Source organism: Passer domesticus, chromosome 5 (genome assembly GCF_036417665.1).
Source record: "Passer domesticus isolate bPasDom1 chromosome 5, bPasDom1.hap1, whole genome shotgun sequence".
Classification (NCBI taxonomy): Eukaryota; Metazoa; Chordata; class Aves; order Passeriformes; family Passeridae; genus Passer; species Passer domesticus.
In genome coordinates, this window is record NC_087478.1 from 70157271 (window position 1) to 70170870 (window position 13600).

At 39.0% G+C, this 13600-nt stretch overlaps 1 protein-coding gene across 2 annotated transcripts in view; it reads right to left on the minus strand.

Annotated features, from left to right (window-relative positions):
• Nucleotides 1–359: 359 nt before the first annotated feature.
• CHRM2 (cholinergic receptor muscarinic 2) overlaps nucleotides 360–13600 on the minus strand; it is an 85697-nt gene continuing 72456 nt past the window's right edge. Inside the window, exons 2-3 of one of the 2 annotated variants that reach the window (XM_064420911.1) lie at nucleotides 6255–7687; nucleotides 360–3002 (exon numbers count right to left, since the gene is read on the minus strand). In XM_064420911.1, coding sequence (XP_064276981.1) covers nucleotides 2981–3002; nucleotides 6255–7648 — 1416 coding nt within the window. In that variant the 5' untranslated portion in view covers nucleotides 7649–7687 and the 3' untranslated portion in view covers nucleotides 360–2980. Of the gene's footprint in view, nucleotides 7688–13600 lie in introns of both variants that reach the window. The other variant, XM_064420912.1, reaches the window with a different exon arrangement.

The following is a 13600-nucleotide window of genomic DNA, read 5'->3' on the forward strand; positions in this document are numbered from 1 at the left end:
CTTTCTACAGTGCTGTCAGGTGAGTCAGTCCAGATAGTAAACACTCAGTGTTTAATATCTTAAATTCTTAAATAAATTCTTCCTTCCGAGGTCACACTGCCTCATGTACCACACAGAGCTGCTTCTGCCAGACTCAGAGCACTTTGGGACATCTCAGAAAATGGTTTCTATGTGCTTCTTGGCAAGTATGATCCAGAAAAAAAAAATAAAAAGAGAAAAGAAAAGAAAAAGAAAAGAAAAAGAAAAAGAAAAAAAGAAAAGAGAAGAAACTCACAGTGGAAAGACCAAAAAGAGTAGTTACTGAATGCCACTCTTCAGGTAATGCAGAACTTTGGAAGGCAAAAGGACACAGGAATTTATTTTCTTTTATTTGGTTATTACTGGAATGAAAGATGTTTAACAAATCTACCCAGTACTCTGAAATATGAGGCCTGGGAGGACTGATATGCTCATGTAACCCACTAGCTCCACAGTGTAGCAAAAGAGGCCATTGCAAAAGGAGGGAAGTAAAAATATAGGAGAAATAATTACATTGGTCGTGGTAGATGTTCAACTCAGCCTTGCTGTAATTACATTCTTAGGTTTGGGCTCTCAGTGAATGCTCTGCCAGTAAGCTCATGAATGAAAGGGGATTCAAGGGAAGGCAGGGCTGCCTTTCTGCTGCACAGAGCAGAAAATTAATCCGTGCATGTGGCAGCATGATATCCCACTACCAGCACATTCACTCTTTGACATTATCCACTGTTGTGCCTAACACAGAGATAACACAACTGGGGAACAAAAGAACTGATTTGGCTTTGTTTCATTGGAGGGTTTGTTTTACTTCCAATTTAAAGCCCATGCAGAAAGGATTTATGGAACTTGCCTCTCCACACAGTAGCTTGGGCTTCAGTGGAGGAGGATGTTGCATGCTAGGGAAGGCAGTTTTTGGGTGGGGTCAAGGAGGTTAAATACCAGCATTCACAGCACCTGAAAAGCAAGTGAAACTACAAGCCTGTAGCTGTAACACAGGGGACATTGCTAAAGTAAGGAGGAAAGCTTTTTGGTAAAACTGTGGCAAAAGAGGAAAAATAGGCTGAGAAGAGAGGCCACAGAAAATTAAAGACCATCTCTGATGGTCCTTCAAGGCAAGGTTCTCTACAAACACAAAAAAAAAGAAAGATTCCTTAAAAGTCTAGAGCATGTTGTAACATACCAGAACTGAAAAAGCAATATTGTATAGAAATCATACCCTTGTAAGTGTCTGTAGTGAAAGAAAAGCTAACTTCTTTTAAGCCTCTCAATTTTTACCGCTTGCACTGTTGTCATCTGGGACTGTCAAACTCCAAATTAACTATCAGCAAACACCCCCTGTGCACAGGGCCAGAGTTTGTTTCCCTGTCCTTTTTTATGTAAAATTTTAAATTCTCGCCCCTAGAAACTCCACAATTTGTCAAAAAATAAAGATTTTTTTAAAGTATTTTAAGGGGGGAGAGAGCCATCAGCATGGCTCTACTCCACTCCTGCCCCAAGCTGCATTCATACCAAGTTTCCAGCAAGTTGGTTGTCAGGATGCTTTGCCTATTCAGTCCTGCTAGGCCACTGCCATGATTAATTTTGGGGCATAGAAGTGGCAAGGAGAGGTACTGTCAGCAGAGGTGAAAAACTCAAAGTGTGCTGCCACAGGAGAAACTGGGAGCTGTGTCCTGAGGCAACACTCATCCATAGGAATGTCCCACTCATAGGAATAAAGAACAGAGCTCAAAATCAGTCAAAACTGGGGAAGGGGACAGCGACTTTGCTAGCAAGTCCCATAGATAGATGGACACATTCAAATCCATAAGGAGATAAAATTAAAAAAAGTCTCTGCCCTCCTGCTCCTATCCCTGGATCAGAGGCCAGGAGCTGCTGGGCCACTTCAAGAGTTTCTTCAGTGGTGTGTGGGCTGTTTTCACCACAGCCACACTTTTTGAAGGCACCTCTTCTTGTCAATGCGTTTTTCTCCACCAGAAGAATATAAAGCAGTGGGCTGATAGATTTGTGCTGATAGCACTTGCTTTTGTCCCCTTCATGCTTTGCCAAGCAACTGATCTCTGGGGTCCACTTGAACACTCCCATCCCTGTGAGCTTTTGTACAGCAAAAAAAAAAAAAAGAAAAACAACAAAACCATGAAAGAAAGCAAGAAAAAGCAATCTGACCGATATAGTTGTGTTTGTTGTCTTTGGACTGCCTTTCATCAGGCGACATTCAAATACTCCTTCCAATAGATCCTATGATTCCTAATAAATCAAATGGACATATCAAACAGAAAGAAGGCTGTCAAGTTTTTCTTAGATTTTGTTCTCACTGGAAAACAAATTTTAAAGCTTTCTTGCTTTCTTCCTTCCTTCTTTTTTTCCTTTTCCTTCTTTTTCTTTTTCTTTTTCTTTTTCTTTTTCTTTTTCTTTTTCTTTTTCTTTTTCTTTTTCTTTTTCTTTTTCTTTTTTTTCTTTTTCTTCCTTCCGTTCTTCATTTCTTCATTTCTCTTTAGAGACATCTTTAATATTCAGAAAGCTTGCCCACTGGATTGATGCATCTCCAAGTTGCTGTTCTCTTCCTGGAGCATGAAGGTAGGGCTGTCCCATGACAACACAAATCACTCCCCATGGGCTGCCTCTTTCTGGAAATAAGGAAAGAGGAAGAAAAGGAGGGGGCAAGAATTTCTAGCTGCAATTTTTTGTTGTCAGTTATAGTTTTTGGGATGTTTTTTCTTCTTTTTGTTCTCATGAGTCACCTGCACAGTGTGCTGGATTTCTCTGTGAAACAGAAGTGGCCAGCACAGCACATGGTGTGGACGTGCCGCTGGGATCCTCTGGCCAAGCTCAAGGTGAAGATGAGGCAGCTCCAGCAGCAGGGCCACCTGGGGCCTTGGGGACCACAGGGTGCAGGTGACAGCCAGGGAAGCGAAGTTACCCAGGGAGAGCTGCTCTTCAAGACTGACATCTAGATCCTGCAGATCTATCACTCAGGAGGGAAGTGAAACCTGGTGAGCGTGGTTTGGGACACAAAGGAAAGACATGAAAGCTCAAAGGATTTTCAAGAAGAAATTATTTTGGTTCTGGACCATTAGCACATTTTTGTCTTACTGAGCCACAACCACCTGAAGACCCAAGAGTTTCCCAATATCTGAGGGCACGTTCTGCCTCTTCTCTGCCTTCAGGAGGGGCGAGACAGTGCAGTAAGTGTTGGCTCTGCACCTCCCAGCAGCTGGCAATGCACACTAGGCAGACAAGGTTCCATGCAGTATCTTGAATATTGGCTGGTTAATTTTAATGTATATAAACCATATAGGGTTGTGTGTTTGCATGCCTGTGGATCCTTACATAGGTGCACTATGTCATCTATTTTTACACTGTTTAATTGTCTGCAAATGTAAATGTACCATAAACTGTTACAGGGTGGAAAAGAGGATTGTGTGGTCTGCAAGCCTTTTAAATATACTATAACACAAATCAAAGCATCTTCTGAGATCAAAAGTGAGGGTGGTGCTAGGGAAAAGTGCTGGAAAACTTCAAAATTATGGTTTTTCCTTTGCTTGTATTTTTTCATGAATGCTGGCCCCAAAATACTTTTCTTCCTGTGGTATTTTGAGTGTCATCATATCACATGATGGAGGAGTATAATTGCAATCTATCTGTTGCACTTCTTAACCTGTAGGAGTGTCCTTATCTGTTAGATGAATTCATTATAAACAAGTGATAGCTTCAAATATGAGAATAAGGGATTTACATACCTGCCAGAAAACCCGAGTTAGAGGATGAAGTATGGCTATTCAAACCATTATTACACAATTTGAGTACCTGTACTATTGATACCCACAGCAGTTGCTGAAAGAAAGAAGCAGGTGTGTTTCTTTTATGAAACTTTTCTAAAGAAGTCAAATTTAGAAATTGAACATATTTGATTTTATTTTATCTTGGGATTTTATATGGATTTTTCTAACACTGTAAGAGAATGAAAAAAACCTGGGAATGTGTAAGTCCTTCCTTTGACCTGTCAAGATAAGTAGTGAATGAAGTTTTAAAAGGCAAGCAGTGCTCATTTTGGCAAGCTTTGTCATTTACTTATTCTTCCTTACAAGCAGGAAGATGAAAACTTTGATAGTAGGTTTGACTCAAGGCAAGTGAGAGTTGCAAAATTAGATCCTTCGCTGTATAGAGACAGTTATATTAGGATGAAATCACTAGGGGTATAAATTCAATGACTTCATATTAAGACATGTTAATCCAGAATTTAACATGGCCTTAATTTACTGCAGTTTAATCCTCCTCGTTTTCACTTTCTGCTGGGAATTTGTACTGCAAAACATGAAAATTGTCATGATACCAGAGTGCTTTGACACTGTGTTCCATTAAGCTTGTCAAATGTAAAACTTAATTCTGCAAGATTAATTTCTTTGTAATCTCAGAGGCTGCTATTTTGAGGTGTGTTTTGGAATACTCTGAAGTTGTAACATGAAATAACTGAATTAATTGCTGTCCTGTTGGGTGGGTGGCTTTCAGTCCAGAAAAGAGATCCTCAGGACACTGTCTATGCTTTTTTTGGGTAAGAAAACATATAAATGTACCTTTGTTAGGGCCTGGAAGTTAGAGGTAAAAAACTTCCTGAGAAGGAGGTAAATAAAATATGCACAGACAATCTCTGTTTTCAGTAATCTACACCCTCTGACCTGTCCACAAAATGTTTAGTTTTGCTACAGTAAATATCAAATACTGGAATACTAAATTCTTTGTCGGGCAGAAATGATCTAAATTTCACCTAGTGTAAAGTAGCAAAAAATATTTGAACTTAACCCTTGCCAGACTCCCATCAAGATATTTTCATATCTATTTTTCTATAACCACAGTTTTCCTGTCTGCATTTTTATTAGTGTTCCCCCCTCACTTACAGTCAAAATATGGCTCTCAGGTAATACAAGGCAACGTAACCAATATATTTTCCAGAAAGCAAACATCTTGTGCAGGATTCACCCAGAAAGGACCCCAGTTTCACACTAAGGGATTAGCAAAGCTTGATCCAGGTGGGTATGTCAGTCTGTCTTATTCTTTACCTCAATAAATTAATCACAGAATTATCTTTTGACAGGTCAAGAGCATGGTCATCTAATATTAACTATTCATTCTGTGAAGCCTCAACATGCCTCTTCCTCTGTACATCCAACTTTAAATGGATGTAGCTTTTCATTTTTCTAGTAATAACTTTGTTTCTATTCTTCAGCTGAGTCCCTTTGTTTGGCCACCATGGTGGCTGACTGGATGAGACCTTTAAATTTACAGCTTCTTTTGATGTTCAGTCTTGCCCTGGACAAGTAAGGTACAGAAAGGAAGAAAAGGCTGATGAAGGTAAAAGACAAATCCACAGGTTGATGTTATGTGATGAATAAAGTGAACAAAATAGTCTCAAAAACTTTGGTTTACATGGGTGCTGAAGAAGCCTTGGTACGTAGCAATCTGGATGAGACCATGTCTTTTCACTTTGATCTTGACATGATGAAGTAGTCACAGAACAAACTCCCCTGGGATGGGGCAAGCAGCAGACTTGGAACAATATACAGTGATTACACATTGTGCATAAGAACACTTTCAGAACTGATGTGGTGTTGGAAATGGTGTGTCATAAACAACATAAAAAACTTTCATCACGATTTACCTAACATTAAGCTTCTTATATGACAGTGGCAAAACAGCTTTAGACAACTTTGAGCTTTAGAAAATTTCTGCCATGATTGATTTGGATTATGCAATGATCTTCCAAACTCCTATGCCTCTTCCACACAGTTATTATTAAAATTTGGGTTGGTTTTTTTTGGTTTTTTTTTTGTTTTTTTTTTTAACCTGGATGAAGACATAATAAACACACACAGGGGAAAAAAAACCAACAAGAAAAAGAGAATGAAAGAACACGTATTTTACACAGAATGACCCAAAAATCATAGACTTTAAAGCCCTTCTGCCGAATACTCTCAGAAAGTAAGGAACTGTGCCTCCAGTCCACATACTTGAATAATTTCTCAAACATCCCCGTGTCCTAAGGATTTATTTTCATTTATTAAAAAAAACTGTTTTAAAGTGTAGTTCTCAGGGGTACAGCTGATGTCCCTTATCAGTATTTCCACTAACATCCTGGATTGCACATTCCATAGAAGACCATAAAGTGCTGTAGCATCAAGGGTTTTTTTAAATTTAATTTGGAACTTCTCCACCCTTTCCATAATTATTTTCATTATTATTTTTACCTTGTAGCTCCTATATTCTTGTACTGACACATAAGAAGGTCCTTAAAGGTCTTCTTGAAGGTGGCATTGCAGAGCGCGTAGCAGGCGGGGTTGACGGTGCTGTTGATGTAACAGAGCCAGTAACCAAGGGTCCATACGGTGCCAGGGATGCAGGATGTGCAGAAGCTGTTGATGAGCACCATCACATTGTATGGGGTCCAGGTGATGATGAAGGCCAGGAGGATGGCCAAAATCGTCCTTGTCACCTTTTTCTCTCTAGAAGGGGGTGGTTTCTTTTTGGCTGGCTGCTTTGTCATCTTGACGATTTTCCGGGCTACGCTGTTCTGCTTCTCCTCCCCGTTCGTGCCTACGATCTCCACGGTAGTGTTGGTAGGGGCACAGCAGTCCCCCTTTTGGGACTTGGTGACTATCCTGATGCATGTCAGCTTGGAGTTCTCTGCTTTGACATGGTCTTGTGAGGCAGAAGCCAGTCTGGCATCTTTGGTAGTTTCATCCTCTTTCAAGTTGGAAGCGACCACACTGATGGAGGTGGAGTCGTTGGAGCTCTCCTTCTCACCTTGAACACAGTTATTGGTCACAGTCTCTTCGCTGGTTTTTCCGTTCTGAATTTTGCTGTGCTCCAACCCATCCCCGCTGGTTGGGATGTTGTTATTGTTTGGTTTTACTATTTTACCTTGGACAAGGCTGGGGGAAACTGTTTCTTGGTTTTGGGCAGCTTCCTTTTTTCCTTTCTTTATCCGACTCTTACTGGCTCGAGAGATTTGCCAGTAAAGGACAGTCATGATGATGACAGGCAAATAGAACGCTGCAATGGCAGTGCCAAAAGTGACAGCAGGGTTGGAGAAAAACTGGATGTAGCAGTCCCCATCTGGGACAGTCCTTCCTCCCACAATGAATTGCCAGAAGAGAATTGCAGGGGCCCACAGGATGAAGGACAGCACCCAGGCAGCTGCGATCATCATGCCGGCCATCTTCGTGGTCCGCTTCACAGGATACGTCAGGGGCTTGGTGACACAAAAGTACCTGTCAAAGCTGATAATGAGCAGGTTCATTACAGAGGCATTGCTGACCACATAGTCAAGAGCCAGCCAGAGGTCACACACCACGGGCCCCAAGGGCCAGTAGCCTATCACAGTGTAGAGGGTGTACAGGTTCATGGAAAAGATGCCGATGATCAAGTCAGCACAGGCCAGGCTGAACAGGAAATAATTGTTGACAGTCTGGAGGTGCCTGTTGACTTTGATTGACACCATGACCAGGATGTTCCCAATTATGGTGACTAGGCTGAGTGATCCTGCCACCAGGACAATGAACACCACCTCGACAGTTTTATAGGGGCTCTCCAAGGCCATCACATTTTCAGAGGAAGAGTTTATGTACGTTGAGTTATTCATTTCGGTTCTGATAATAAGATACCCAGTTACAACTTAAGCCTGCAGAGGAAAGAAAACAGATACCATGAGGAAGTTAGTCCCTTTGCCTTTAAGGAACGGATCGCAAAAAAAAAAAAAAACTACTTGGCAAAAGTTTAAAGCTAGATGTATTCAGGAAAAACCAGTCAGCTTTGGCTAAAGGAAACACCTTACAGTGTACAGTTTAGGAATAACAACAATAGGCTAGCTAGCTCTAAATATGTGAGAAAGACACACATTTGGATGGAAAACTACATTTTTAAGTTCTCAGATGCATTTTCTCTTTGCTATTTTTTAAAACTAATATCGACTTGAATATTTTGGAACTGAACCTGCATATTATTTTCTTTCTTGCTAACAAAATAGTTCACTTTATTCATTTCAAATCCTAATTTAAAAAAAAAGTCTAGACTGGAGGGTGTAACATTCTTATAACCCAAAGTGAAGCTGTGATCTACTGAAAGACAGATCATGAGAAGGAGATCTCTGGTTCTGTCTTTCTTTCATTCTCCACTTGGGCATGCTTCTGTGAGGTTTATGGAATGGGTTTTTATCATATCTCCCCCCATTTTTCTTACCCTCCAGTTCCTTTTTTAGGCAACACATACAAAGATTCTGGCACTTCATCAAGCTAATTAGTGTGTCAATAAACAAAAGAGGGTAGGGTTTGAAGTTAACAGTTTGTAAACTCACCTCAGCTGATCATTTGCCTATCTAGTTAGATCCAAACATATTTTATTTCTATTTTTTTCAATTTCAGTAAGATTAAAGTTACTTTTTACTTTTGAGTATTTGTACCTGGATAAGACGTTGTTTGTTTGGGGTTTTTTTAAGCATGCTTGATATTTGCTTGATTGCACTTTTCCCATTATTTTTCAAATCATAATATTGTTAATCTGCATCACATAAAGCTAAAACAAAAGGTCTGAAATAGATAGCAGGGTAATGCTAAATAAAGAAACAGATAAAAATCAGTTCTGTTTACACATAGCAATTATTTTTGTGCCCGGTATACCCTACTGGCAGTGCTCAATAAATTGTAATTAAATTGCTAGTGATACACATTTAATAGAAGAGTAAGAAAACAGTGCATGCTTTTGCCTTCAGGATATATTCTATCCTTTTGTGCATCCCCTGGAAGTCAATAGAATGAGCTAGAATTGTACAGCATCTGAGTGCTCATTATTTATGAGCAGTGCTCAAGGGATTATTGAAGCATGAAGGCCAGATGTGACAGGGAAGTTAGAGTTTTTTTCTAATTGCAATATTCTGCTGTTTTTACCCCCACACATAAAGCATCACTTCTTTAAGAAGGAGTCTCTAAACATGGTGGTGCAATCAAAGGAAGACAAAAAAAATTATCTATGTATGTCTCCTCTATACACCAGGGATTAGAAAATTCTCCTCTGGCCCTCTGACTAACCTGCTGATGCACAGACATATGCAGTCCACGTAACTTCAAAAGAACAATGCATTTTTACTGTCATTTCAGAACTGTGCTTTTTTTTTTCCCTTTTTTTTTTTTTTTCCAGATGCAAAGGAAAGATGATGCAAAATGTCAGCACAGTGGCAAAACCCTTCTGAACTCTTGGAAAAATAAGCAAGCCTGTCTCTGTGGAAAAGTCAAAATGCTAAACCAGAGTAAAATGTTTTTTGTCTGAAGAAACTTTGTAATCTTGAAATTTATATTTATAGAAATACAACTGGCAGAGGGTGGGGCTCATGCATTTGCCTTTGCTGTCAAAAACAGCTAAATTTTTTTTTCCATTTCTGTGTTGAAGTGAATACATGAATAAATAGAGGAACATAAGGTTCAACAGATATTCATTTCTTGCTATCTATTTACAGGTACAACACTAAAATCCTTGAGATCAGGCTCAAGATAACAAAATGAGGAAGAGGAATGCTTCAGTTAAGTGTGTGCTTTGTGCAGTAGGAAAAGGCTGAGGGCAGAATTTCTACTCTGTGCAAAAACATTGATGGGACACCTTTAATATATAGGACTGTCATTTCAGCAATTCCAAGTCTACTTTTCTCCCAAAGCTTCACAGCTGAGCAGCTGGTTATCCAGTTAGATGTGTAAGACATCAATTTTTTGGACAAGCTAAGAATTTATTCCAAGCAGAATTGTTTTTGAACATTCTTAACAGAATGCATTTTTAATGAAGAGGCAAAATCATGCATAGAGATGTATTGATTAAAAAAAAAATCAGCTGAAGAAGGTTCATGATCTAGTGCTCTGCAGCTACCTCTGGTGACAGAAAGTGAGTGGGGGAGCAAAATGGAAATGAGTGAGAGTGGATTAGAGACGAAAAAAATTATGTTTTGTTTTAAGGAAACAAGTGTTTCTCTACAACGTATTTCTGAAAGACTTTGCAGAAGTTCTGTTTTCATTCTACTGAAGAACAAAATTAATTTTAAAAACTTGAAATTTATAAAACCGAATTACTGTTTCCCAGCTGACTTTATGAGTGAAATTTTTCAGGTGAAATTCAGGTGAAGTTTTTACCCACTTTCACTGTAAATATTGGCAATTCAGTAACAATTCCCCTGATTTTATGGGGATCTATGGGATGCTAATCTTCGTTGCTAGGAATAGGATTTCATTGTGTTAATATGAATGGAGGCAAAGCAAAGGAGTCTCTTTCCCTCTTTTTGCACAAAACTTTCCAGCCCTTAAGAAGGCTGGTAGCTCTGGGCTGCAAATTACAAGGGTAGTTACAGTTTCTGAGGTACAGGGAAACATCTGCTGTCGCCAGCTCCAGTAAAAGCTTCCCTTTGCCTGCATCAGTGTGATGGTAAAGTGAAGCATATTGTGCTGTGTGTGTTGATGAGAGGCTGTAGGGCTGGAGAGACAAATCTGATTTCACTGACATACATGGTCACTGCTCAGAGTACTGGAATTACCCACGCAGAGGCAGGGGTGTGCATGCTTCCTAACCCAAGAGCCCCTGCAATCCTCTGGGCTCCTTCCTGTTGGCTCCAGCAGGGCTGGCATCAGGTGCACAGAGAGGGTTCTGTTTCTCATCGTGGCTGCTTGCTGCAGGACTGCCTGAGCACTACTTCTGTTTTTGTCTTGCCACAGAGCCCATCTCTCCTGCTGCTGAGGCAGTTGTTATGGGAGCAGATGTTATTCATCAGGCAGACCTACGGGGCAGAGGCATTTTAAGGTAATATGACCTCCTGTGTGAGAAATACCAGATCTTATTCTTGAACAAACAGAGCTCTCCTCTGCAAGCCCATGGGTGTTTGTGTGAGTTGCACAATATGGCACTGACTCCCATGGGTGACCATAATTTATCCTTCTATACTAAGTGCATTCTTGCTAAACAGAGAATACCCAGAAAAGGCAAGGAATTTCTCTTGTGACCTTAAAAGCAACCAGGATAATTTTCTGAAATATATTTCAAAATATATATGACTTTTTGGAGTGGAAACATCATAATCACTGCAGAGAAAATGTCCAAAGCCAAGAAATCCACATATAAAATAATTCATTGTTTGATATTTGAGATGTACTTGGGAAACATTCCCAGTGCAGTAGTTCCTCCCTTTAAAGAACTCACAGTACTGAAAATCATTCCCTTCTATTGACTGGGCAACAGTTTAGGGCAGAGCTGGGGCATACTTAAGCATTGCATCCTGCTGAGATGTGCTTTTCACTTACTCTGACAGGAGGACATCCATTTGGTTCAGGCAAATTTTGTAGCAAACATTGTAATTTTAAATTTAAAATATATCTCCAACATCTGCCACAAAACAGACTACAGAAATGTGTGGTATATTGAAAAAAATGGCTGATACATCACGCCTGTCAGAGTTTGTTAGACCAACTCTTCTTCTGTATTGTGCATATTGACAAGTTAAATTTAATGGATTTAAATTTAAAAGATTTAATGTCTTCTTTGAATTCTCTGAAACCATATAAAGGTCAAGACATGAAAGAGACAACAAATAATCAGCACCTGAAAGTTATATTTGTGATTTAAATAGGATTACCCAAGAATGTATGTGCATTGCCATTCTGAGGGCACATCTAAGCATCTAAGTCTCAAGCAGAAGGAAATATACTTTATCTTCCTTTTTTTTATCTAGTTCCTCTTTAGCCCAAACCCATGTAAAATATATTTGATGTTTGCTTTAGTAATAATGGATTTTTTTTTCCTGAAATGATTTTTATCCTGAGCTGAATTGATTTTGATTCTAAATTTCTTTCTGGCACCATTTTAAACTCACAGTGTGAAAACAAAAAGAGAGAAACAAATTCCCTTAATCTGTGATAAATGTCCTAGGTCTGTTAGCCAGAATTAATTGCAGACTCTAAGACAGAATATATATATATAATCTGGACTTTTGGTAAAAATGCATTTCAGAAAGTACCCAAACACCTGGAGACTAAAATCTTCTCCACATGTATTATCTTCAGTAATCCTTTTGAAACTAGAAACATCTTTGCTAAGTGTTACTGTCTTGGTGTGGTCTGTTACTTTTTTTCATTTCCATTACCTTTTGTTTATTTCAATTAACACATGTCCTACAAAAAAATATTGTGTGGGCCTGCTTGGATCTACTTTTGCCCATCGAATTCTGAAGGATACCTAAGGACAAAATTAAAAATTTCTGCACAGATCTTGAAAAAACAAGTAGATCAGAGTCAGAAAATATGAAAAAAGGCAAACCAATAGTGTACCACAAGCAACAACTGAAACAAGGCAAAAATGAAATTATTTCCCCAAAAGCAGCAGGGGACTGTATATGAGTAGGTGTCAATGCTGGCACCAAAACTGCTGCCTCAGGGCACATTAGGGTCTGAGGATTTGTAAAGCTGTTCACTACAACTTGCACACTGCTGCTCTTGCAGCCCAAAACTGTATAGAAGGGAATATAGAAAAACTATGTAGAAGTAAATATCGTATCATGAGCTCAACTTTTTGATATTAAATATGACATAAGTAGAAGTGTAGACAGCATAGTAAAAAAACTCCAAAAACAAATAAACAATGATCTCTCTAGTTTCAGGAAATAAATAAAAATGAAAAAGGTAGTTTTTCCTCAAAGATGTGATAACAAAGTATTTCTAATATATTGGTACTGTTATTACTATTACTACTGTTATGATAGTCACCCATTGGAACTAAGGCACATGAAATATTACCTTTCTATCATTATAGGTTTGGCTGCAGATATGTTTTTTTCAGGACCTGTAAAATCAAGAGAGAATTTTCATTCTGCCTTTGGGCTGATACCATTACAAGCTAAACTTTGCATCCTGCTGCACTGGGCACACCTGAAAAAATATGCTTAATACACGACTCAATCTAATTGGTTTTGATCCACAAAAAGGGATTTTTACCTCCTGGACTACAGAAGATACTTTCTCTAATAATAATGTGATAATGTGAGTACATGCCTCCTTATTCTTGCTAGCATTATAATAAAAAACCTTGGTCCAAAGCTAGTGAGAAAATAACCAATTCTCTTGGTGAAGTTATGGAAGGTTTTCCTCTCTGTTCTTGTGAAACCATAAGATTTATGCACATGATAAAAGTGACTGAGTACAAAGGTTCATGTCATTCCTTATGAGTCCCACCTGCAATCCTGTGCACCTCAGCTGGTTAGAGATGCTTACACAGTAGAGGGAGTTTTCAGAGTGGCAATTGTGAAGGAGAAGGTTTCAGAATTACATTTCAGGCAAAGTAGATAGTTAGGAATGCTCTTGCTCTTGAAAGCTAGAAGAGAAGAGCATTTTTTTACATTTTGTTATGTTTTTGGGGTTTTTTTCAGGTAAGTTGTGAAATATGTCTAATTGCTAAGATCAAAATAAATTTATAATCCAGAAATCAGAGAAAAAACCAAAAAATTATTCTTTGCAGTATGAAAGGCAAAACGGAAGTATCCCACAGCTTTCTCTAGAGGACTGAGTTAAATGGATAG